The sequence below is a fragment of the Colletotrichum graminicola genome (genome assembly GCF_000149035.1).
Source record: "Colletotrichum graminicola M1.001 genomic scaffold supercont1.5, whole genome shotgun sequence".
In the NCBI taxonomy this organism is placed as follows: domain Eukaryota; kingdom Fungi; phylum Ascomycota; class Sordariomycetes; order Glomerellales; family Glomerellaceae; genus Colletotrichum; species Colletotrichum graminicola.
In genome coordinates, this window is record NW_007361009.1 from 211,237 (window position 1) to 236,408 (window position 25,172).

Genomic DNA, 25,172 nt, shown 5'->3' on the forward strand with positions numbered 1-25,172 from the left:
CTAGTCCTCCAGCTTAAACATACGCCGGAGCGTGCCAAATTTCTTCTTCTTCTTCCCAGAGCTATCAAGTTGGACACTGCCCTCTCGGTCGTTGGACAGGCCCGAGATGAGCACCTGATTTGTGCTGCGACGCTTCATGAATACTGGCCTCGATGCATCCATCGGCCTGTTGTTGTCTGCTGTAATGGGTCGCTTCTCGTCATCAATGGTCTCGACGAGCGGCCAGTTATCGTGTGTTGTCCGCTTCTGCGGCTTCGACGACGGGGTCGCTCCTCGAAGGGCTGATAACTCGGAGGCGCTGCGTTCTAGTTTGGTGTCCATCCTTGCACCACTCTCACTGGCAGCGGGCCGCAAGATCTTGCCGGCTTCGCTATCCTTCTTGCGTAGCAGGACGGAAAGAAAGCTGCCACGGCGTTGATGACTGTCCGGTCGGGACATCACCTGAGTACCCATAGCGGGCGTTGTAGACTCGGCGAGTGCGCCGCGTCCAGAGCCCGGACGGTGCAGCCCTTGTCCGTCCAACTGAGGTTTCACAAGACGACCGCTAGCGCCGGAGGCCCTTCTCGGGGAGAGGGGCTTTTGCTGTGCTGGTGACCGCACCACCTCCTCATCACTGCTGTCAGGCAGGTCCGGGGACTCTTCTGCTTTTTCATTGTTGTGGCTAGGAGGGACCTTCATCGCCGCGGCCGCGGCAGAACTCGACGCGCGCATGCTTTTGGGCATGCTGTGAGTGACAGGTGCAGGAGCCGATACTTCATCTTCATCACTGGATTCGGCAAAGCGGCTGCGGAACCCGGACTGTCCAGCGTTATCCTCGTCGCTTGAGTCGCCAAACCGACTCTTGCCAAATTTGCCAGCAGCCTTCTTCGTCGACGAAGACTTTCCAAATGTGGGCAGGCGCATACGCCTCGTACTTCCGTCGCTGGAGTCGCTGCGCAACGTGCCGCGCATAGTCGTCCGGTTGCCCATGCTGACAGGTCGTGAAATGGGCGAAGCGGGAGGAGATATCGACCGCAGACTGATCCGCGGATTTCTACCGGTTGCCGACAGGTCGGTCTCTGTATTTGTTCTCATAGATTTGCGGAAACCGAAGCCTTCCTGTTTGGGACGGGCGCGTCGAAAGCTGCTTTCGCTAGAGTCGGATGCACGACGACGGAGAGTCGCTTGCATAGCTTTTGCCATTTCGACACTCGACAATGAGTTATCCATGGAGAGACTTTTGGACCGGGAATCCTGGCCCGACGGAGGGCCTTGGAGAGAGACTGGCCGGCTGTCGGCTGTTGGATTAATCCCAGGTTGAGGTGCGAGCCCTGCTTGGGGGGGTGAACCGTTCTGCCTCATGGACTTCCTCAAGCCATTCATAGCAGTGGCTTGCGATGGATGAACGATCTGAGAGCCCGCGGCGTCTGATCGCAATGTCTTTCGCATGCCTGCACCAGAAGCTGGCGATGTTTGAGCCTGACCACCACGCCTCGTTTTCTGGAGCCTTCCATTTGCAGACCCAGTTTCTTGACCATGTTGATCTCGAAGAGTCTTTCGCAGAGTTGCGGGGGAGTCTTTTTCATCCTCTTCATCGATAGCTCGCGTTCCAGGCCGAATCTGGTAGACCCGCTCTGGATTAGCAGACGCTTGTTGTTGTGTTGCCGGGTCGCTTTTCCGAACAGACTTCTTTCTCTTGACCTTTACAGGCTGTATGACTTCTTCGAGATCTCCTTCGGCCCCGGCCTCCTCTAGAGCCTCCTGTTCCAACTGCTTTCGCTTATCTCTTGTCAATCCCCTCCAAAAAAGTTTGGCCCTCTCCCACTCATCTTCAGGCTGATCTTCAGGCCGCCGCGGGCTGCCGGAGACATTTGAAGATCGGGTGTCGTTTTGGGACATGGTGACGCCAGAGTTCTCCGGCGTCTGCTGAGACGTCTTTTCTACTGGTTTCTGGTAGTGTTTATGAGGGAGCTTGTCTTGAATGGGGGATGCAATGACGGCGTCCAAAGACATGAAGCCATCCCCATCGACGTCCGAAAGATCCTCGTAGGCGTCGCTATAGATACTTTCATCTTCCGACTCCGATTCTGTCACGGGGGCTAAGTGGTGGGCGGTTTTGAAAGAAGAATCCACTCCGCCGTTGGATCCTGTCGGCTGTGCCGGTTGGTCCTTGTTCACGATGGTTATTCCCGGCTGGACATTAGGGTGAGAAGCGTTGTCCTCGCTCTCGTCCTCCGGAAACCCTCCAGGAACATCGAAGTAGCCTTGCTCAGACAAGCTTGCTGAACGGTTGGCCTCCGTCTCCTTAGGGATCGGAGTCGGTTGTATGACAGATATTGAAGGGATGTCTTCCTCCCTGTGGTCTCGGCTATCTTCTCCAACTACTGGCGCCATCTGGATCGATGGGACGGGTGTCTCAACGGTCAAATCAGGCTGAACGGCTGCAATCTCCCCCTTGACTTGCTCAGGAGACATAGTAGGTTCAGGCTCCTGAAAAACATCCGAGTCCTGAAAAATATCATCTCCATCCTCGGCGTCGGAGTTACTTGTGCTGCTGGGAGAGTAGTAACCACTGCCCTCTAAGGAAGTGACTACGGGCGGTAACGGCTCCCTGAACCTCGATATGTTCGCAGCATTTCTGGCCGTCTGTTCCTGACTGAGAACCATACCGACGTTGTGGTCGATGGACTGGCCGGTCGGAACAGACCGGTCTGGTTTGCGTTCAGGGGCATCAGGCCCGGATGGCGAGGGTGACTCGAGAGGCCGGACAAGAGGTCGCTCTTCCTCAGAATCTCTTGGCTTCTTTTCACGAACGCTGCCAAACGAGGGCAGCGCTGGCCGAGGCTTCATGACCTCATCGTCGTCTAGAGCAAGAGTGTCCTTCTTCTTGTTTCTGCCCAGATGATTAAACCAATGCCGTTTGGCCTGCTGAGGACTAGGAAGAATTGGCGAGTCAAACTCCGTTTTTGCGGCTGATTGTCCCACAACCTTGGTATTCTCATCATCAAAGCTGACACGCACACTCTTCTTGCGTGGCATTGGTGCCTCCACTGCGGTAGCCTCGCTGCCAAATCGACTTGGCCCTGATGCTTCAGAGCCATCATCTGAAGGCGAGGCGCCGCGAGATGGGCTAGTCGAGTGTTTCATGGCCGATTTTCGGGGCGAGACTGATCTGGGTGGCGGCTCGTGCCTGATGACCAGCCGATCTGCGCCCAGTGCGAAGCGCGCTGATCGTACAGGACTGGCAGATTGCGCACGTGCATTCCTGATGCTGCCGGGTTGCTTCAAGCGTGGTGGACTTGGTTGCCTTTGGGATGACACATTTGCTGGGGCCTCAACAATCGTGCTTTCGGACGATAAGGATGGCTGTTTTGGCGCTGATGACCTCATGGGTACTACTTCGATAACATCAGCAACTGTACGATGCACAACTGGCTGTTGGCTGTGTTCAGCCTCGTCGTTTGAGCTTGCCAACTCATCCTCTGATTCCTCCTGAACCGTGGATGGTTTTCTTCCTAGAACAGGGGCGCCTTGACGGGGTTCTGGGTGGGGCAGAGTCGAGGCCCCATCACTTTTTTGAACATCGCGAACGACCGGCTGCTCGACCGCAGGACTACCAGCAGGCTGTTGGTGAGTTGGCCCGGTGCTTTCAGTCGTGTGAGGTCCGCTGGTTGCAGAGGACGCAAGAGCTGGCGCGGGCTCCGGTGTCTGTCTTTGCGCCGGGGTCCGCTGCGCGGCTTCTTCAATATGCGGTTGATTCTCCAAAGTCATTTGGTCGGGAGCATCGGTGTGTGCGCGGACTTGTGGTTGTTGCCTTGGCGCAGGCATGGGCGCAGCCTCCGCAGAGGCGACCGCAGAACCATGCACTCTGCCAACGGTGCCTTTTGCTAGGTGAGAACCGCTCCTTGCCAGTCCTTGCTGTTGCTTCTTCTTCTTAACGGGTTTCTCAGCAGCATCCCGAACAACCTGCTCCCGTGGCAACGCATCCACCTTGGGGACCATTCTTCTGGAATTTGGATCATAAACAAGGGATTGTTCTGAGGTGGTCGTCGTCCGCGAGGTCACCGACTCTGTTGGGCGGGGCGAGACAAGTCGCTGGCTAATTGTCATTTTCATGCTCTCGAAGGTTGGCGATGCCGGGGGCGATATGCCGGGCATCCTCGGGTATGAAAAGTTTACAGAAGAAGTTGGGCTTACAGCTCCCGGGCGTGACTCTAGAGAGACGACGCGTATTGGGTCATCTGACTTCCTGACGTTGGCCAAATTGCCCTCGACCGCGGCCCCAAACCATGATCCGGCACCCTCTTTGTTCTTCTGACTTGCAACGCGGAACGGCTGCATCTGCAGACTGGTACCTCTCTTGTGGGAGGAACTCTGGCTTGTGATTGATCGCACATCGTCCGGAATGGCCGGGACGGGCGGCGCATCAACGGGGGACATTGGAGTCCTGTGCGGAGACGGCGAGCGGAACGTCCGCTCGGTCATGGAGCTCTGACTAGGGGACCTTTGCAGCCCTCTTCTCGTGTCCTGGCTCCCATGCGACGATACCGATGCGCTGCGCTTCTGTGTGCGCTTCGTCTGTACTTCGGCCACATTGATTGGCGTCGTGGGTCGCGACCGCAATGCTGCGGCTGCGGCGGCTGATGAGAGGGAAGAGGTGGACGCGCGTCGCGCGAATGCTGAGGCGGCGGCGGTGGCGGCGTTTGGGTTTGCGGTAGCGGCGGTCAACGGCTGGAATCGTAGACTGTCAGTATCAAAGCAAAACTGGTTCCCTGGAGCACCAGTTGCGAACGGATGCGTCGCCGTGAATCGTATAAATGTAGTGGATGACGGCAGTCAAACTGTAGGCAAAGCAGCGTCAGTTCGCAGCGATTATGACATACCTGGTTGGCCTGCCGGTGGCGCCTCGAACCTCCAAACATGTTTGCTGGTCTCGGAAATGTCGATCAACGGCGCAAGGCCTGAGACGGTTTTAAGGCAGGTCGCATGGGATTAGATGTATGTATGCATACAAAGGCGCAATGAGGGAAATGGATGAAAAGAAACAGTAGAATAAAGGTCTTAAGAGGTGGGGGGAGGCGTTTAAGAGAGTTTCGGGTTACGTGAAAGACGGAGAGGGCGCGGTGGTGATGTCCGGGGGACAAAAAGTTCAAGCTGGGGTAGGAGGAAGCTGGTGGATTAGAGGGATGTGGATAGGATGGGATGGTGTGGGATGATGACGGAACATATGAGTTGGGTTCAGCCACAATGGGGGGGCCCCCTGCTCCGGAGGGGGCCACAGCTTTCATTTCCCAAGTCTTTCCGTCTTTGGACCTTGCGACTTTGGGACCCATTCCATCACTGACTGCAGCCCAGCAGGCTTGCGCGCCTGCCTAATGCACCTTACCGCTGTTGGCTCGACTCTCCTTTGCTGGACTAGAACTGGAGTCACCCTTGTTTCGGCTCTGCCGCCATTCCGTTTTTGGATGTTACCAAGCCGGGTTTGACCCAGTGTCTCGCAAAAAGGGAGGTGCCAATCCGACGGGCCCTGCGGCTAATCATGTCCTCGTTAGCCATTGCAGCTCGTTGCTGGCTGGGCCACTGCGCAATTGTGACAACTTCGATGACATGGCACCCTATGTATCGCAGGCATTGGCCGGCCCAAACAAGTCAAAAATCGGCCTAAGGTGTCTCTGCACGTATCGAGAATGGTCGTCGCACAAGGTCTCCGACCTGTCTATTTCTCGACCGTGTAGTGTAGGTAAGGAACTTTTGTGGAATGGGACTACATATCGACCCGTGACGTGTGCCTGTCCTATTGTTCCATCCGCTGTGTCTTTGTCTGGCTTTGAGGGCATGGGGAAACATTGAATGGTATTTGGTTATCTATCTAGGTAGTTTAGTTGCTTTAGTGAGCAAACCGACCGATGAACCAATCCATTAGTCCTTCCGGCCCGCTCCACTGTAGGAGTGCCGAGGTAGGTAGGTAGGTAGGTAGCTAACTGATGGACTACGTAATTAAGTCCTCCGGTAGGAAGTAGGTATACACATACTGCGTAGTAGTGTGGTGTGCATGGACGTACCGCCTGCCGGTGCGCATCAGTGTTCTGACTGCCGAACCTCCTGTGGAGACTTGGATCGACGTCTCACAGAACCATGGGGGCCGACGGACAGGACAGGGTTGTTTCAGGCCTGACTGTCAGCGAAGCTTTCCTGTCCCTTCCCTCCTCATCTAGGCCCTGGTCGAATTTCCACACAGCCATCGTTGCTCGGAGATTCTTCCTTCCCCACGGGCGGGCGAGTTTGGCGGGACGCCGCTGGTGGGTCATGAGGCCAATATCTTGACCTTTATCCCTATTGTGCTCTTCCTAGCGGCGAAACAGTGCTGAGAAATCTGCGAGATCAAAAACTCCGCCGGCTTCAGGATGGGATCCTCCGGGATGCCATTCCGATCCCATCCACCGTCCTCAACGTCACCATAACTCCATCCCGCGAAAGGGCTTTCAAGGCCCATGCATGCCATACCGATTGTACCAACCGACCACAAAGGACGGGGCAGATCAACTCTTGCCTGGGCCAGCTGTGTATCGGGTCCTCAAATTCCGGAAGGTCAACATCTCCACGCGGGTAGCGTGGCTAGTGACTGTGTTGGTGTTGCCCCCGGCTCTGCGCTGCGGCCTTCTCGTGTCGGACAAGCTATTCTCAGATATACTAATTTGCATCCGGCCTGATGGAGAGAAGGGAAAAAACGCCATATTAGTGGATTGCCAGCCCCTCGTGGCAGCTTAGAATGCATGGCAGAAGCTGGCGACACGCTTACCACAGCACGATCCGAGACCATGTGATCTATTCTCTTCTGCCTCTGGCATGCTGAGGATTAACCTAAAAGACTCTGAGGCCTGATGGAAACATGATCCATCAAAAGAACCGTTTAATAAGACAATGCGTCGTGACGAAGGCCTACACTAAGTAGCCCACCACTAGTCAGTGTAGATTCGTGACGTCATATCTGATGAGCACGCACGGGCAAGCCGCTCGCTCATGGCGCTAATACGGCAAAAGTTACTCACACAAGTGTGGCTAATGTGAATGTCATGATTCCGCGAGCAAGTAGCTATGGTGGCCTGAGCTAGTTATGTACCGCTGTAGAAACCTTCCCCCAATAAAACAAGGTCTTGCTAGGAGCTCAACTAAGCCTCATGTCTAGACGCATCTCAAGGATTTTGCTCTCCTCTTTGACTGCCTATTCCCATCCTTCTCCACGTGTTCTTTCCATACAACAAGATATGCAATACTTCGGCGCTCAATATCTAATTAATACTCGGAGTACGAACGTGTATTGGTCCATACTCCAGTGTTATCAATTATGCTGAAGACTGCTGGCTCTTTGTTGACTTCCTCAAAATGCACGGTTGTGATCAATAGTGATGTTGATTGTGTGACAGCAAATGCCGCAGGGAAAGAGGAGGGAGATGACGAGGAGGTGCCCAGGCCGGGGTTGCTGTTGGCGGTAACACTCCAGAGCGATCGATGTTTTGCACAACTGGCGCCTTTCCAAGATCGTCCTTCGATTCGTGATCCTTTCAACCACTTACTATCGAATCAGGGTTGAAGGTGTCGCCGAGGGAGGAGCTGTGTTGGATAGACCAAGAAGAAACAGAGCGGCATCCAGACAACATTTCCAAATCCAGCCAAAGCCTTCAACAGGTAGCCTCTTACTGAGCGATATCGCCAGGATCGTCAACGTCTTTCTCGCGTCCTCCACAGTCGCCGCATGTTGGACATGTGCAGTCGTGCTCCTGATCACCATCAGGATCATCGCTTAAAAGCATCGGCGGATCTTCTTGAGAATAGGAGTCCTCAAAATCTTCATCGTCATGTGCATAGTCGTCGGCATAATCGTCGTCATGAGTTGAACTACTCGCTGCGGCAGCCATGGGCGCGTTGCCACCTTGTTCCTGGGATAGGTTCTGAGGTAACGCTGTCTTTCCGGGCGACTTGGCCGGCTTCTTACCCTTCCGGCTCTTAGCCTTGGCCTTTTCCAGCAGGCGCTTCCTTTCCATCTCCTTGCGACGGGCCTTCTGATCCTTGATCTCGTACTGTCGAATTAAGGCGTGGGGAGGCTCGCCAAAAATGCGCTCGTATTCGCAGAACTCGCAGATCCACATGTCTTCAAGTTTGGGCGGATTGTTGTAGTATTTGTACTCGGCTTCCTGACGGCGCTGTTTGGCTGCCACTCGAAGTTCCTTCTCAGCTCGACGACGACGATTCTTCTTTGACCCGCCAGGCTGAGCATTTGCTTTGCCAGTTGGCGCTGTAGTTTGACCAGCGTGGGCGCTGGTCATGTCCGGCGGATTCTGAGTCGCCATTGAACTGTGTTTGGCTTTGCCGCCGGGGCCGTATCCAGGTTGAAAACCAGCAGGATCAGTCCCTGGCCACTGAGGCTTGGGCACCGGGGAGTCGCAGGTGAAGGTGAATTGCGTGGCAGTGGGGCTGGATTTGACACTGGAGGAATGCTGATGCAGGAGGCTCACATTCTCCTGACCCGGTGTTGAGGGGGCCTTTTCGGCGTTGGCGATGGCACTAGAAATAATTCCGTGATTCTCGCCTGTCAGAGAGCAGCAGTTAGCAGCACATTTTTGGTATTGACGACGTCTGACTGTTGTGAAAGAAAGTAAGAGAAGGCTGGTGGAGGGAAAGGAGGGAGGTACGGCGGTATGGGCTAAAAGTGAAAGAGGGAAGGAACAACTTGGCCTGCGATCAGGCGCGGCCTCCAAGGTTTAATCTCCTTACAGGCAGGTAACCGCGAGGCTCCATTGATTCCAATCTGCCCCTCGCGGATGAAGGACGCAATAGAAGCCGTTGGATGAAAAAGGTTGACTCACCTGACATTGCCCATTGAGGCTGCCGGACCTTGGCTCCCCTTCCAACCCAGTTACTTGTTGCGTCGGATAAAGCTCTTAGAGGGCTTCTTCCATTCCTGGACCTTCCAAATCTGCCCCTTCCTGGCCCTGAGATGCCTTGGTTGTTTGCAACAAAGCTTCCAGCCCCATAGTATGACGACAATGCTGATACAGCGAGGTCGCCGTTGTCGTTTGACGGAGACGTTGCCGTTGACACACCTATCGAATTGATTTCACCGAGTGAGTGTACACCGGATAGCACCGAATCTCCAGCAGTCGGAATCTTTCGCTTCTTTTTGTTGTTGGTGTTCTCGAAAGACTCATACCCATCCGCGGAAGATGTTGTCGAGGGCGGTGGTTGCGGGTTCGGATGTCTAGAGTATTCCGGCTTCGGTGGCATTGTCGAGGCGCGATTCAAGATTTCCGGATGTGAACGACGAACGACCTTGCTGTTGCTGAGGGCCAGTTCCTCCTCGTCACTCTCTCCGGCTACTCCGCTACCTCGTGGAATGTTCTCGTAACCAACGCCACCTCGACTCGTACCGTTCTGGCCTCCTGTCCTTGTGGGCAGTTCATCTCGTACAATATTTGGGTAGTAAAACAGAGGACTAGTATTCTGGTTCGCCGGAGGGTACTCGATGGAATCAGCGACTTCGGGGGAAAGGCGTTCCCGCAAGCGACGTTTCGGCAGAGGACGAATCGGCCTCTGCGGGAACAAGGACGAAACGCTTTCGGGAGACATTGTTCGATTATGACCTGCTTCCGAGTAAGAGGCATCGAGGTTAGCAAGCTTCTTGGCCGAGTGATGGAGCCTTAGGCCGGTGAGCTTCAAAGGCGCATGGCCTATGCAGTCGGCTGCCACAGTCAACTCCGGCGTCTCATGCGCACATGAGTAGGCGCCTGACAGGCTGCGGAGGACAGCAGTAACACCGTTTCGTGAAAGCAGTGGTTCAGAGGATGGACGTTGCAAGGGTGTGGCGGAGGTTAGAGATGGAGAAGAGCGAGGCATACCCATAACTCCTCATGCTACGAGCCATCCAAGGCACACGACCGCGGGGGAGACGATTCACGTAATGAAGCTCGAGGTTGCAAGCAGTGGCAGGGTTGATTTTCTTCCTGAAATATAGCAACAGGTTCTCGAGGGTGGTGGTTGGCGGGCTAGGAGATTCGAGTGGAGGGTCCGTATTAGACGGGGAGGGGGGGGGAGCTCGTAACCCTTGATTCCTGAGTATGCCCAACCATCAGCATGTGTCCGCAACAGAAAGCTGGCCAACGCCCAGCCAGACAAGCACATCATGCACATTCAGCAAGGTCCGGACCAGCAGAGCAGCTTCCCCTTCCACTCAAAAGAGCCAAGGGGTGTGCTGCACTTCCAAGTCCCAGGTACAGACAGTACGGGCGGATCTCGCTTCGTCGACAGAAGAGGGGAGCGGGCATACCAACTCGGTCCACCAGGATTGGGCTGGGTCTGCTCCGCGTTCGCCTTTGGTGCGCACAAGAGCTCCAAAGAACAAATAGTGCAAGCGAGAAGGGGGGGGGGGGGGGGGAAAGACGGAGTCGAATGCAGAGGGCGGCAGCAAAGGCGAAGTCGAGCTCTGCGAGTATTGAGGATTGTGGAAAAGCCAACGTACAAATCGAATTACCCAGCTTCGATTGCTAATGACAGCATTTGATAATGTCTAGTGTGTGATTACGAGACGTAGGTCAACCAGGGCCACTCGAAACGTATTATGTCAGCAAGCCAGGGCTCCGCTGTGGATGGACCGCCGGGGGGTTGGGGGAGTGGTGAACGTGGCCCGGTGAACGAGATTGCACTAAGAGGTTGAGGAGGCAAGGAATAAGGTGAGAGAGACACTGGTCAGAGCGCATGCAGACAACGCACAGCATGTTGTGTGAAATGCGATTAAAATATTGGCTTTGACAGCAGATGAGAACCGTTCGGCGCGGGACAGGCGGGCATGGACCGTAAGGTACGATGGTACCAGGCCGAAGTTAATTATCCCTGTTAGGTAACTAATGTTCACCCCCCTACTACAGGACTTCACTTTTGGTGAATATTCACCCTCTATTATGATATCAGCTGTGGGGGGTAATATCATAGGGGTAATTAACTTGGCCCTGCCACCCTGTAGGTATTCCGGCCCCCTTCAGGCGAGGGGTCGTTGCTGTGCTGGAAGACGAGTCGGAAGAAAATCCCTGCTCGCTTGTATCGAATACTCCATTTTTCTGCCTTTCAGAGTGTAATCTGTGGGCAAGACACCCAGAGTCGCCGATACCCAGACTGTCATTGCCAGGTTTTTCCGACAGCACCGAGCACAAATCCCATCCATCTCCCAGGCCCTTTGTGCAGGGGTTATGCAGCACAATTGACATTGACAGTGTCCTAGCCCCGCAGAGCTTCTTTCTGTCTGTCTGCCTGCCCGGGGTGTGGTACTCGAAGGGCACCTGAGCAACAGCTCCCTGGCACTGCCAATGGCACTGCACGCCTGAGCAAGAGAAAGCGGCGCACTGCACCACACTTTCCAGGCCCAAAGTGTGTGCGGTGCTGGTCCAGTCCGTCGCCTACTATCTCCTTCACCCGATGCCAGTCTCCAGTGCGCATTCACTTTCTCTGACCTTTTCCCACCTCCGCACTCCGGCTCCTCTCGCTCTCTTTTCCCTCACACACACTCTCTCTGTTCTGTCCCGACATGATCGTACCTTATCTTCGATTATCAGACATGCGAACTGTTCGATCTGCTCAGAACACTTGTTGGAGTACCCGAGTCCTCTCTTCCCATTAGCCTGACGTGCGAGTCGCACCCGTTTCTTCCCATACTCTCGCTCGCCCGCCTTCCCACCAAAAGCAGAACCACAACAACACCCGCTCACTGACCACTCTCGTTACTTCACTCCTCCTCTCCTCGCCCCGACATCTCAATCGCACCCCTCTACCTCCCACCTCCGACATCACGACAACAAGCCATCCTACTGCGCCAATCGCACGTCTCCGCCGGCCCTTCCTCCTCCCGCTTCCGAATCCCTCCTCGTCGCCCACTTCTCTTCGCCCTACTGCTGCGCTGCCTCAATGGCACCCCCCTCTCCTCGGCGTTCTTCACGAGCCCGAGGCAACACAGTCTCTCAGTCACAGCAATCTTCAACAACGTCGAGTCTCTCGAGTCGGGGCGAAAGGACCACCAGATCCCTCAACAAGACCTCTTCCGCCAAATCTACCCCAAGCGCTTCGCTCTCTTCAGAACCGCCCGAAGACCTTGACGACGCCCTCCCTTCGCGACGCCGAACTCGTGCTCAAGAGGACGCCCGCGACAAGGCTCGTGCCGACCCCTACGATATGGCTACCGCCAGCGACGACGTACAGGAGGACGACGAGTCTGTGCGATGTGTCTGTGGCTTCGACGAATACCCGGGGCCTCCGCCTTTTGAGGGGGATTCTAAGCACGGGAAGCACAATCCAGAGGCAGACTTCTTCGCCAGTATCGAGTTGTCAGATGAGGTCTCTGGTCTTTTTGTCCAGTGCGACGTCTGCAAAGTCTGGCAGCATGGTGCTTGCGTTGGTATCTTCACTGAAGAAAGTTCCCCTGACGAATACTTTTGTGAGAAATGTCGCAAGGATTTGCACAAGATCCATGCGGCCATCAATGGGTAAGCGATCTCTACTTCCCTTTTTCGATACTTTGCTGTCCACTGCCATTGATCCCCGGCTACTGGAGGATGGGATGCACCGTGTCTCAGGAGCCGCTTCTTCCTCCATCGCTCTCGATTGCTAATATTCTCCTTCGTAGGCAACGATATTCCAACTACCTTCCACTCAACCGCCCCTCGCGCGCCACGTCTCGGGCTGCCTCGCTAGTCAAGGATGGCACCCGGTCGCCCAAGGAAACAAGCAAGAATGGACGTGCTTCGTCTGCGACCCAAGCCTCGAAAAGAAGGTCGACAATGAACAGCCGGGACGCTGCATACGATGAGGATGAGCAGCTGCGACGGGCCATTGAAGCTAGCAAAGAAGAAACCGCTCTGGATCAAACAGAGCCTGGGACAAGACGAGCGAAGCGAGGTCGCAGCGGTAGCGAGGAGTGAGTGCTTGATTGTGCTCGACCGGGTTCTGAAAAACCATTCGCTTACAAGTCTAGGAATTCAACGAGTTTGAAGAGACAACGGACAAGCTCCCCATCAATGTCGCCGCCTCCTGAGAAGACCGAGGCCATTGAAGATGACACAGACGAGGAAAACAGCGCACGGAATGGCCAATCAAAGAAGCCTCGTGGTGCCCGGACTCAACGTGAAAAGTCGGAGCGCGAAGAGCGCGACAGGCAACGGGCAGAGGCGGCAAATCGACGAAAGGGTCGTGCAGACCGGAGACGAGCTGAGGGTACAACCCCCGCGAATCCGGGCAAGGAACCTGAAGCTCATGTGGGCGCAGAATCAGATCCGTCGGAAGAGGTCCCTCCCGCACCACCTCGCCTTGCTGTCAAGCCCAGTACGGAGGCGGCGGCGCCCCCACTAGCGCCTGTCGAAGCACCCCCATCCTCTGCGCCGACCCCAGACACGCCGCCAGCGAACCAGGCGCCAGTTGGCAGCTCGCACAAGAAGACCAGTCGCAACAACCAGAAAAGAGGCAAAGGCAGGAATCAGTACACTAAGGACCGCGACGACAACGAAGACACTCCAGCTCGATCGATGTCAAGAGATATTGGGAGGAATCATGATGATCACACTGGCGCCGGCATAACAAAACACTCCCATACGGATAACCCTAAGCACAGTGCAAGGAGCAAGGCAAACAGCACCCACAGCAAAGTGTCGATGAACGACATGAAGCGCAGAGTTTCGGCGTTCCTCGACTTTATATCCAAGACACAGGTTGAGTTGGCGGCTGAGGCACTTCCGGGGTCAAGAAGCAGCCAAAACAGCTCTCAACAGCAAAGCCCCCGCGTAAAGGCTGCGTCGGATGGACCCAAAATCAACATCAACGGCAACGACAAAGCGGAGTTGCAGAATTCCCCCATCACCAACACGGCAGACGAGAACAGATCCGAGACTAAAGAGTTCAAGGCGCTTAACTGCGTAGAGATGATGGATGTCCTCACTCGGGATCTGTTGAGGTGGCAGAATCAGTATGCATCCTGAGCCAAAGTTCTGTTTGTTGTTTCCTCGGCGTTTATATAAGCGAGTCGTCGCTCGTTCAAGGCCAAAGGTCTGTTTCGCTTCGGAGTATGATATCAAGGCCTGCCGACGGTGGCATCCGACGGCCCCCTACGGATTGAAGTTTATTGGCGTTCACGGCTTTGTTGAGGTGTTGAAAATGTATCGGAGAAATCCTATTGAAGAGAACAACACGGGTTGTCAGAAGCTCCCCTGTGTGCAATAGGTTTACAGTTCTACTGTCAGTTGGTAATGCCAGGGTCGAGGAGAAAATTTCGGATACCCGAACACTTGCGATTTTCAGTGTTGCCGGCGATTTTCCATGGCGGCGGGACCACCACGTCAAGTTGGAGTTGAGCCTTGTCTTCAGCCAGCATGGCAGACTTTACTTTGTTTATCTAAGGCATCTGGTGTACAAAAATGCTTTCTCGCGAAAACAATTTTTTATTTTACATGTATGATACATAGTGCGGGGTATCTCTCTATAGTTCTAACACGGACAGCCAGTCCTTTGGTGTCCTAAATCGCCTTGCTCTTGTTAAGAGCTCTTTCTTTTCTTGCCTCCTTCTCTTTCCTTCGCGCTTGGTTCATGCTGAGAGGGCCTTGGCCTTCCCTCGCGAGGTCTTTTGTCTTGAATGCCTCATCGCTAATATCATCGAGCACGAACTTGCCCAGGTTCCCCGCCCTCCATTGTTTAATGATCCAGTCTGCTGCGCTGTCAGCATTCGCCTCTCCGCCTGCCTTGAGCTTTCCCGTCCTGCGTGCAACCCCAAGCAGCAGATCGTTAACCTCGTTGGTTGGTTCAGAATATTTGGCGTAGGCGCCAGGGTCGGTAAGGTTGAGACGATACAGGAGGTAGTCGGCAAGGATCTCCATTGGGATGCGGTCGTCCTTGACGGAGCCCACGAGCGCAAGCTTCACCATGTCCTCGGCTTCAGACACATAGGGCATGAAGACACCGGGCGTGTCGAGAACGAAGACGCCCTCGCCAAGCCCCAAACCGCCGTCTCCCTCGGAGTCGAGGATGCGCACCGGCGACCCCAGCTTGCGCGTCACGCCCGGCTGCGCGCCGACCTTTGCGACGTTTGGCTTTTTGTGCATCCCATGCACACGAAGCTTGTTCAGCAATGTGCTCTTTCCCACGTTGGGCATGCCGACGACCAGCGCGCGCATGCCCGTCAGGCTGTCGACGGAGTGCGCGACGCTTCTGATTTCCGAAAGGAGCTGTTTCGTGCTCGCCGGGTCGTCTTTCCGCCAAAACACGACGCGCTGCGGAGTGCTGCTGACGGCAGAGTGGCCTCGATGGAAGCGGCGCAGGGCGTGCTCGACGGCGGCGGGGCTATCGGCACCGAGGTCGCAGTGAGTGTAGACGACGATGCGCTCGCGGCCGGCGACAGCGCGGTCGAGGACGGGGTTCCAGCTCGTAAGGGGTACGCGGTAGTCGCGGCACTCGAGGACCAGTCCGACATCCGAGAGACGCGAGGAGATCTCGCGCAGCGCGGCGTGATGGTGACCGAGATAGTAGGAGCGAGGGATCGAGTCGGAGACGGCGAACTGGAGGCGGGGCGCGAAGGCCCGGCGCGCGGAAGTCGGGAACATCGTTTAAGTGGGGGGAGGGGGGTTGGGAGGGATTGAGGAGGGGTTCCCACGGAAGGATTTGTTCGAGCGCCCTATGATAGGTTTGATCTATATCGGTTAATTATTCATTGTTGTGCGGGTGATTGATGCGCACTCGGAACCAGTGCTGATGAACCGGGTGTTTGTTGGAGAGTTGCAGTCATCGAAATTTCATCAGCCTGGCGTTGGCGTCTCACAGCCTTGCTACTGCGCATACTGTGATTGGTCCGACTTGGAGGGGCATGCATCTGTCTCGTTGGCGGCCATGACGTCAGATGCCGAGCCTCTCGGGTCAACGAGCTATACCCAGCCCGGTGGACTAGCACCTGCGCCAAGACAGCCAATGAGAGCACGTGGCGACTTCGGCAATCCAATTTGTCGAAAACCTTGAAACCGCTCAGATATTATTCTTGTGCAATTTGACATCGACCGGAAAGCTGGTGCCGTGGCTGTCGGGCCAGGGTACAGATGGTTGGGACGAAAAACCCAATCTGGCTGCGCGTTAGGCCGATTTGTCTAGTGTACCTAACAAAGAGTTTTTCGGAAGAGACCCGTGGACACCCCCCTTCATGACATCCGATATAATGCTCTCTTGGCGCCGCCATGGGCGTCGTTCCTTCGCTTTCGTTGTGTGTATCTAGTTAACGACAAATCGCCGCGCCTGTCTTTTACTTAGCATTGTTCCATATATATTTATTTGCTGTCATACTGCGTTCGAGCGGGGCAGACCTTCGAATGACCTCAACCTTCGCGGCCGAGGGGCTATCCAACGACAGTGAATCCCATGAGGTAATGTCGGCTTGGTCTCAGGGTGATGTCATCTCACAGGCCCACGAGTCGCATGTTCAGAGCAGCCATCGTCTAAGACAGCCGTCTTCTGAGAAGCGAGGGGATCGTGAGGATGTATCCATCAGTGACGCGGGCCCGGAACGACGACGCAGTGGCAGGTGGCGGGGTTACTTTCGCAGAGGTGGCAAGTTGAGGCCGTTCCGGTTGCTCAAGGAGGACTTTGGGAATTTCAAGCTGCGGTACATCTCGGACTGGACTGTGTTCAACCAGCTTGTGATTGCGAGCGCCATATACGTCTTGTTCACCAACATCTTGCCTGGTATCACCTTCGCCAGCGACTTGTACGTTTTGACGGGGCAGTCGTGGGGCACGATCGAGGTTGTTTTCAGTACGGGGCTTTGCGGAATTATCTTTGCCTTGTGAGTTGATGCTCGGAGACTCCGAAGGGGGTTTTATGGGGTTTAATTCAGTCGTATGGAATTCGACTAACACGCCTTCCCAGGTTTTCGGCTCAGCCATTAACGATCCTTGGTGTAACCGGACCATTCTCAGTACTGGCAGAGAATATCTATTCTCTGTGCGAGGAATCGTTCAAGGTATGCCGCACTTACACCGTGATACGATATCTCGCTGACTGCTCCAGATTCCCTTCCTGCCCTTCATGGCGTGGTCGCTCATTCACTCCGGCTGGATGCATTACCTCCTGGCCATCTTCAACGCGCACGACTACACCATGCAATACGTCACAGACTTCAGCGCCGACATTTTCTCCCTCCTTAATAGCATCATCTACTTCCACAAGGCCGTCCTCGAGATCCAACGTACAAAGGCCGTCGTCTCGATGGCCGCCTTCCTGTACTCTATCATCGGCGCTGTGGGAACCTGCCTGCTTGCCATCTTCCTCTCCACAGCCGTCTCGTGGAAGCCGTTGTTCCACAGATACGTCCGCATGGCCTTGACCGAGTACGCCGCCGCCATCTCCATTGTCTTTTTCATTGGCATGCCGTACGTCGGTGACCTGGCCGAACTCTCCCACTATCGCCTCGAGGTCTCCAAGACGTTCAGGCCCTCGTTGCCGAGCCGGGATCATTTCTTTGTTGAGTTCTGGAAGCTCCCCATAGAGTGGGTATTCATTTCAATCATCCCGGGCATCATCATCACCGTCCTTTTTTACTTTGACCACGAGATTAGCAGCATCATCTGCACGGCCAAGAGGTACGGAGTCCAGAAACCCGGGGGCTATGCGTGGGATGTCATGCTTCTGGGCACGACAACCATTATGTGCGGCATCCTTGGAATTCCGCCAGCCAACGGGCTGCTGCCGCAGGCGCCGCTTCACTCCGAGTCTCTAATGTACACGGTCTATGAGGATCCCCAGGCCACGGATTCCGAACCCTGCGACGACCCTCCCGTGAAACCCGTCTTGCGGGTGTACGAGCAGCGGTACTCGCCCTTCATCCAGGCGGCGGGGATTTTGCTGTTCGTCTCGCCTCCGTTCCAACATGTTTTGGGCTTCACACCGACATCGGTCCTCGCGGGCTTGTTCATGTTCATGGGCTACCAGTCGCTAAGAGTGAATCCGATTCTCGCCAGGGTCTGGCACCTCCTCACACCAATTTCGGAACTCCCTGCTCTGCCTCAAGGCGCTAGCTGGGCTGGGATTCATTTTTTCACCATTACACAGATAGTTCTCACAGGCATTGTGTTTGGCGTCACCTTGACCGTGGCTGCTCCTGGGTTTCCTATCATCATCATCATCTTGGTGCCGGTGCGGCTGTTCTTCATGAACAGGATTTGGAGCCGGCAGACGTTGCGGTACGTCGATGGATGGGCCACCAGAGAAGGCAAGCCGGAAGATGATGAGAATGATTGCCGCAAAGAGGGCGTTGTGACTTCGAATGATGCGATCGGACAAGTCGTCGATGAGGAACAAGGTGTCAAGACAGCATAAGCGCAGTGTTTCTTGCTTACAACCGATTTAGACAACATAATAGCCATTCCCATAGTCCTTTCCGACAAAGTGCAACTTGCATCTATACTCCTTGGTTTAGCAACATGAAAGCGTAACAATTTGCCATGGGCGTCTCCCACTCTTTGGCTGTCATTACTCCGTACCTAGTCTAGATTTAGACGGTGAATTGACCTCAAAAGTCCCTTCGGCCCCTCCCAACAAAAAGAACATACAACACCAGGTATTCGCTGATCGTCACCGACTCAACTACTGATCCGGCCCTCACTGGCTTATCTATGGGAGAGCGGACGGGATCCCGAGTTTTCCAATGGGTATGGTCGTATGTGACGATTTGTAGGTGTTGTGGAGATTATGTCGCCCCTTAGCTAAGGGAACAAAAGCAAAAAAACATACAACACCAGGTATTCGCTGATCGTCACCGACTCAACTACTAATCCGGCCCTCACTGGCTTATCTATGGGAGAGCGGACGGGATCCCGAGTTCTCCAGTGGGTATGGTCGTATGTGCTGTAGACTGCCGTTTGACGTGCTTATAGTAGTAGTTTGGTCGGTGACGATGAAAAATCCTGCTCGCATCACTATAGTGTATAGTTCACCTCTACCTAATCACATCACATAGACTAACAGATCACCGCCAGAAGCATAAAGAGACGTATAAAGAGATGTACTGTTTTGAGAGACTGCCTAGAGCAGGCGGGGTCTTGTGATCGACAGCCCCCCATACAAGCCATCCAATCCAAATTACACTGCATGTCAACAACGACCTTTTCGGGTCTACAGTACCAGCTCAAAAGTCTTGTTACAGCAATAAAGACAGCCAATAAAAAGCTACAGTAGGTGGTTAGGACATAGGGTCTTTGGTGACGCACTGTGAAGTGACCTCGAGCTATTAATGGGTCCTCTCTTCGACTCTTCTTTGGGTTATCCTTATTGCTGTAACAAGACTTTTGAGCCAGTACTGTAGGTCTCAAGGTATCATCGGATAAACACACCCATAAAGGGATAAGGCAGAGACCGATGTCTGTCTAAGACAATATTTTCACCTGCCCGAAGTATTTAATGACTCCACTGTCCGACAGTCGTAACGGATCTGTTTTATCCGCTGAATCGTCTTACTGCAACACTAATACTGTAGATTTGTGAAGTCATGACTCTTTCCGTAGCTGGCAAATACGCCTTGATCACTGGTGCGGGATCAGGTATGCCCTTTCGGCACCCTTTCACTACGTACGTCTCACTCACAACTCGTAGGCATCAACCTTGCCTTCGCCAAATTGCTCCTCGAGCGCGGCTGCTCCGTCATGATGGGCGACCTCTCTCTCCGTCCCGGCGCATCCTCCCTCTTGACCCAGTACCCTCATTCACAGCAGCCGGACCGGCCCTCGGCCCTGTTCCAATCTACCAACGTGGCCTCCTGGCCACAGCTCACGAGGCTCTGGGCTAAGGCCCTGGCCTCCTTCCCTCAGGTCGACATCGTCGTCCCAGGAGCCGGGATCTTCGAGCCCGCATGGAGCTCGTTCTGGCAGCCACCAAGGACCGAGTCGAATGCGCAGACCGAGTCCCGCGACAGCGCGGACGCAGAACCTGGTACCTATGCCGTGCTGGATGTGAATCTGACGCATCCGATCCGGCTGAGCCAGCTCGCGATCGGTTACTGGACGCAGCAGAGCCGGAACGGCTGCCTGGTGCATGTCAGCAGCATCGCGGGCCACGCATGTGGGATCGGGACGCCGCTGTACATCACAAGCAAGCATGGCCTGCACGGGTTCGTGCGGTGCCTCGGCGATATGCGAGACCGAATGGGAATCCGGTGCAGTGCCGTTGCGCCGGGGGCGGTCATGGCAAGTTTTATTTGACGCTTCTACCAGCAAGAGAGATTGCTGACGCGCGGCGATAGACGCCTCTATGGCTGGAGGATCCTGGTAAGAAGCACCTGGCGCAGGGTGAGGGCGGAGATCTGTTCATCGAGCCCGAGGAGGTTGCGAGAGGCATGCTGGAGCTCTGCGAGAACCCGGAGTACGGCAATGGGACCATCTTGGAGGTCACAAAGGGCGCGACGAGAGTCGTTCCCTTGTATGATGCCGACCCGCCGAGTGGGAAGGGGGCAATAATACCTAAGCTTGCTGACGAGGGCGAGAAGATTTGGAAAAGGCTCAAGGATCAGGGGTTGAAAGTGTAGCTGAGGACTTCGATCCTATATCTACGAGAGAATGATGCTATTCACTTCCTTCTGCGTGTAGCACGTTTAAGTATCGGAAGCTCTAGGAATTGCTAGGACATGATGTGCTCCGATTTTCGGATCGCACCTCGAAAAACAGCTGGCCCGTCTATGCATGATCTTGAACTGGGCCCGTCGCTGACAAGGGCCGGTTGATGTGAAGATGATGAAGACATGTTGTGACAATTACCACTTCGACCCGCAGCGAGAAACCTTACTCCCCCAGAAACCAAGGTCATTTCCATACATGAGAACACCGTTGAGGAAAACCGAGTCCGTGATTATCTCTGACAGCCTTGACCGGATTACCCGATTGAGGGAAAGGCCACGGTGTCACATGCGAAGTGGCTACAGCTGCACCTTGATGGAAGTGAGACATGGCTGAACGCCACGCCGACTCCTCACGGATTCCGGTCTGACGTGAGGAAGGGCAGTGATCTGCGAACGCTGCTCTCGACATCTCGTGCGCGTCCTGCTTGCCACGTTGGCAACTTTCACAAACAGACACCACGGCCGCAGATGTCGCACCCGTGACGATGACGCCCAGACGACCGCATCTCGAGCTGTTCAACCCGACCTATCCAAATGCTGGCCACCGAAGCTTCAGCTTATTCGCGCAGCTGCCGACGGAGCTCCGCGTTCTCATCTGGCAGTATTCCCTCCAGCGTCATCGTATGATACACATTGTTCTCGAGAAACGAGTAGAAACGGGGGCGAGCAACGAGACCAATATTGCTGAACGATACTCTTTACTAAATGGTCTGGGTCGGCCCGTCAGCGGGAACCACTACAAAGTGGTTACTCCAAACCGGCATGTTTTGCTTCCTGACAATATCATGATGGTGAACAAGGAGGCGCAAGCGGTCGTTCTCGCATTCTACCCGGTGCATATCCCGTGCTACCTTAAATCCTGCGTCGATATGGAGGGCAAAAGCCCCATGCTGCGCCTGAATTTGGACTGGGATTACCTGAGGATCTCGGCCGACAATGCCTTGTCCCTCTTCTTCGACTTCCTTCACGACCTTCGCGCCTACGACCCAGGAGGTCACGGCCTCCGGCACCTGGTCGTGGAAGACAACCACTTCCGCATCGCCGAGATGCCGTCGCTGTCGCCCGCTTCCCTCGACGCGCGCGCCCTTGCGGCGTTCAAAGCCACGCTCGCGGCGCTGAAGACCATCTGGTTCAAGAACACGCCCCCCGGCGGCCGCGGCCTCGACGTGCTGACTTGGATACGCGCCAACATCTTCAATTACGGCTTTCCCGTGTTCCCGGCTTTCACATTCTTCGAGCCCCCGCGTCCGGACTCGCGGGACGTCTCCCGCGACCTGCGCAACGTCGGCGGCAGCGTGCCCGACTGGCGCGAAATGCCCCTCGGGTGGAGGATGCTTCTGCGCAGGCTCGGCATAAGCCCCGAGGACGTCGAGGGAGCCCCAGGCGTCGATGTGCGCGTGATGGTCGCCTCGGACCGGGAGGGGGACATCCGTACCCGCGAAGATGCCGCGCGAGCGCTGCACGAGGAAGACTTCGGCTGGCTGCAGCTACAGTGGTGGTTCCGCGGGTGGGACTCCCCGCGGCCCGGGGGCGGGGGAGACCGGCCGGCCGGATGCTTTGCAACGGCATCCGGGCTGCGGCCTAGTTTGCCAGAGCTTGACGGGCCCAAGGTCCTCGCCGCGGCGCCCCGCCCGGCGCTTGGGTTTTGGCTGTTCCCCGTCGACGCGTTTGGAGAGATTCCCGAGGAAGAGGACCCGCCTTTGTGGATCCGGTCAAAGGGCATCTTCGACTTGAGTTCGCATTGGCCCGACTTGGCGCTTGTGGACGTGCCGTGAGCTGCGAAATGGATGTTTTGCAATTCGTCGGTGGTCCTTGTACTCAAAATCACCTTTGATTATCCACATTCATGCTAGATGGATGGTTGGTAGGCTTTAGTGCGGAGCACGGCACCCTTTTGTACAACTCATTTGTGCCGTTGCCATGATTGATTCTGACACTGCCAAATATTTTGGTATCTCGTCATGACAACGGGAATCGCTCGGCTCAGCCACGATAGCGAAGCATAAGAAGCAGTGAGGTTATGGGATTGTATCTTCAAAGAGCATCGTGTAAAATGGTGAAGCTGAATGTCTGTGTTGATTAGCATGATGAGGCGAGAGCAACTAACTTTGATGACTCTCCCCAAAAGTAAGCACTTCGTCTATGTCCAACATTTTATACGGGCCGAGTTCAAATGCCAATCCGTCCTCTTTCCGCTGAGGTGTCCGGACGGCAGAGCAAGTCATGTAATCTGGGCCCAAAGCCTTGAGGGATATCTTTGCATCCTCGACCCTGGTACCCTTGAACACGATCTCGTGATCCGTAACTGCCTCGCCCTCGGCCTCGAAACTCTCTGCAGGAGCCGGCGGCCTGAATTTCTTGAACTGCAACTCTCCCAGCCACGGCGCAAGAAGAGCATCTCCAGTCATCTTGACGTACGCTTCCCTCAAGCACCACAGCGCATAGAAGCAGCGCAGCTTGAAGTCTGCCGCATCCTCCGTCGAGGCCCCAGGCTTCAATCCCGGCGGGATGGCGGCGAGCGCTTGCCACTTGAGGAAGTTCGCCTCGAGGGGCGAGAGCACATCAGCGTGGATGTCGACGAATTTAGGCCACCCCTCGTTCCTCAATATGCGGTGGTCCCTTGTGCGGCGCTCTGACGTGCATACCACATCCACGCCAACGTCGACTGGGCCGTTCGCAGCGTCATATCCATGTATCGCGAAGAGTGCGACGAGGCCGGCCTGATGGCTCACGTTAAAGCTCAGTGGGGAGGTACCGTCAGCGGCGCGGAAGATAGGCTTGGTGCGCTTGTCGCGGATGGCAGTAGCCTCAGGCCAGGGAACGTGGCAGAATCGGCTGATGGCGTAACGTTTCAAGAGATGCGAGCCCAGGGACAGCTTCGCGTCGCGCACATGGTAATACTTTAGTACTGCCTTGCGCTCTTCGGGCTTGAGAAGGTCGAGGGCTCGGGATGCCTTGTAGTGTTTTCGTGTCAGTATGTTTCTCAATCCTCAGGGGTACGGTTTGGCAACGGGGTTCATTCTTTCTGGAGGGTTCGCTCGCAGCTGGGGCAGGTTTGAAAGGCACCGACCGTCGCGCGAAAGGGGCAGGGAGCAAAGCGCGACTCGGGGCGAGAATTGAAATACTACGTACAACTTGCTCAAGCTGCTTCGTTTCAGCGGCTTCGGGCCACAACTGCCGGGTATCCAGGATCCACTGTATGATAGTCGGGGCCATCTTGGATACAGCGTTCTTTGCTGTTTCGGAGATGCTCGTAGGAACGAAACACTAATTCTGCAATATGTCCGCCTGCCTTTCCAGCCGACGTAGTCTGCGTGCAGACTCACACGATGAGGACTTCCGGAGAAGACGCTCCTTGGGATGAAAGGCTTTCAGCTTACGCTACAGGCAAGATCGCTGTTTAACTGGCGGACCGGCCTCGTCGTCGCCGTCGTCGTCGGAAGAGGGGACGATATGTGCCTGCCAAGGAATTTGATTAAGCTTATGGGATTGGCTACGAGTTGAAGATGCGTCTCTGACACTCGGTCGCCCCACTGACGACGAGAGGAAGTTGACGAGACGACGGGAATGCTGAGGCGAAGGTCAAATCCAATACCGGCGTCACGTCGTCGTGGATAAACAATTGGATGACGACGTTTGGTAACAAGTGGGGGCGCGGGGGTGACCACTGGCAGAGGTAGGTAGGTAGTAGATAAACGGGCAGGTTGGCGGCGTGTACGGATAACGGATCGGTGATTTGCAATCTCAAGTTTCAGACATCAGGCCATTGGGTTCTTGTTGGTAGGATTTGCGAGTCGTTCGTGGTTTCATTGAAGGGGTGTGGGCCTGGTTGGTCGACGCGAGGGTGAGATTGTCACAGGTTGTGGTGGCGGGTGTTTGGAGGAGGGGGGAGGTTGAGACGTTTCCACCAGCCGAGCTAGAAACTGCAGGGTACCTAACACAGTCCACGGGTCCCAACATCTCCAGCTAGCTACCAAGGCTGCTAGGCAGGCTGCTCCGAGGCCCGGAATAAGGCGGGCCAACTCCCACTAGCGCCTCTCCTGGTTGGCGGTGGAGCGTCACTCACAGTGCAGATCTCACCGAACGGCGGCTTGGCCCTCCACCTAATCCCGTCCCCAAACCTTTTCTCGACTTCAACTCCACCTCCACCACTCTCTCTACCCTGACCGACGTCTTCGTCTATAAAGACATCTTCGTCCTTCCTTCGTCTCAGCATCCTTCTTTCCCTCTTCTCTTCAGCGCAATTCTACTCTCGTTTACAGGATGCGCCGCGTAGCCGAATCCTCTCAGCCAAACTCATCCAAAGGATGCTGCGTTTTTCCCTTGTCACCATCTCAACCCGGCCTCCCCCGTTCCGCCGCCATGACTGTCAATCGCCAAGCCACGATCTGAACTCATCCTTTTGAGACCCCAACAATCATGCTGCGACGTTAGAGCAGGGCCAGGAGTGCCTTACTCTTTTGTTCCGCTGGCAAGACCATCTCTCCCTTAGGGAAGCCTTGGTCTGAAGCGTTGAGCAAAC

The 25,172-nt window shown here is 55.3% G+C and overlaps 8 protein-coding genes and 2 non-coding genes across 10 annotated transcripts; 4 read left to right on the forward strand and 6 right to left on the reverse strand.

The window, feature by feature from the left end:
* GLRG_02439 (uncharacterized protein) lies at nt 1-4,901 on the reverse strand (the record flags this gene model as incomplete). The annotated part of the gene is made up of 2 exons (XM_008092448.1): nt 1-4,710; nt 4,863-4,901. 2 exons carry the CDS (start codon nt 4,899-4,901, stop codon nt 1-3), a joined length of 4,749 nt encoding a protein of 1,582 aa, XP_008090639.1.
* Nucleotides 4,902-7,673: 2,772 nt separating this feature from the next.
* GLRG_02440 (uncharacterized protein) lies at nt 7,674-9,603 on the reverse strand (the record flags this gene model as incomplete). The annotated part of the gene is made up of 2 exons (XM_008092449.1): nt 7,674-8,566; nt 8,844-9,603. 2 exons carry the CDS (start codon nt 9,601-9,603, stop codon nt 7,674-7,676), a joined length of 1,653 nt encoding a protein of 550 aa, XP_008090640.1.
* A 2,325-nt stretch (nt 9,604-11,928) lies between these two features.
* On the forward strand, nt 11,929-13,988 carry GLRG_02441 (PHD-finger domain-containing protein; the record flags this gene model as incomplete). Its single annotated transcript, XM_008092450.1, has 3 exons — nt 11,929-12,503; nt 12,644-12,934; nt 12,992-13,988. The coding sequence occupies 3 exons, from the start codon at nt 11,929-11,931 to the stop codon at nt 13,986-13,988; spliced, it is 1,863 nt and encodes a 620-aa protein (XP_008090641.1).
* Nucleotides 13,989-14,522: 534 nt separating this feature from the next.
* On the reverse strand, nt 14,523-15,602 carry GLRG_02442 (uncharacterized protein; the record flags this gene model as incomplete). Its single annotated transcript, XM_008092451.1, has 1 exon — nt 14,523-15,602. One exon carries the CDS (start codon nt 15,600-15,602, stop codon nt 14,523-14,525), a length of 1,080 nt encoding a protein of 359 aa, XP_008090642.1.
* Nucleotides 15,603-16,412: 810 nt separating this feature from the next.
* GLRG_02443 (uncharacterized protein) lies at nt 16,413-18,360 on the forward strand (the record flags this gene model as incomplete). Its single annotated transcript, XM_008092452.1, has 3 exons — nt 16,413-16,828; nt 16,912-17,005; nt 17,053-18,360. The coding sequence occupies 3 exons, from the start codon at nt 16,413-16,415 to the stop codon at nt 18,358-18,360; spliced, it is 1,818 nt and encodes a 605-aa protein (XP_008090643.1).
* Nucleotides 18,361-18,586: 226 nt separating this feature from the next.
* On the reverse strand, nt 18,587-18,702 carry GLRG_12507. The gene has a single exon (XR_001139440.1). It is a non-coding gene; the product is annotated as a 5S ribosomal RNA (ribosomal RNA).
* Nucleotides 18,703-18,767: 65 nt separating this feature from the next.
* GLRG_12508 lies at nt 18,768-18,883 on the reverse strand. Its single transcript, XR_001139441.1, has one exon. It is a non-coding gene; the product is annotated as a 5S ribosomal RNA (ribosomal RNA).
* A 645-nt stretch (nt 18,884-19,528) lies between these two features.
* Nucleotides 19,529-20,560, forward strand: GLRG_02444 (short chain dehydrogenase; the record flags this gene model as incomplete). Its single annotated transcript, XM_008092453.1, has 3 exons — nt 19,529-19,580; nt 19,633-20,222; nt 20,279-20,560. The coding sequence occupies 3 exons, from the start codon at nt 19,529-19,531 to the stop codon at nt 20,558-20,560; spliced, it is 924 nt and encodes a 307-aa protein (XP_008090644.1).
* Nucleotides 20,561-21,135: 575 nt separating this feature from the next.
* Nucleotides 21,136-22,425, forward strand: GLRG_02445 (uncharacterized protein; the record flags this gene model as incomplete). The annotated part of the gene is made up of 1 exon (XM_008092454.1): nt 21,136-22,425. One exon carries the CDS (start codon nt 21,136-21,138, stop codon nt 22,423-22,425), a length of 1,290 nt encoding a protein of 429 aa, XP_008090645.1.
* A 327-nt stretch (nt 22,426-22,752) lies between these two features.
* On the reverse strand, nt 22,753-23,866 carry GLRG_02446 (phosphopantetheinyl transferase; the record flags this gene model as incomplete). The annotated part of the gene is made up of 2 exons (XM_008092455.1): nt 22,753-23,604; nt 23,783-23,866. The coding sequence occupies 2 exons, from the start codon at nt 23,864-23,866 to the stop codon at nt 22,753-22,755; spliced, it is 936 nt and encodes a 311-aa protein (XP_008090646.1).
* Between the last annotated feature and the right edge of the window lie 1,306 nt (nt 23,867-25,172).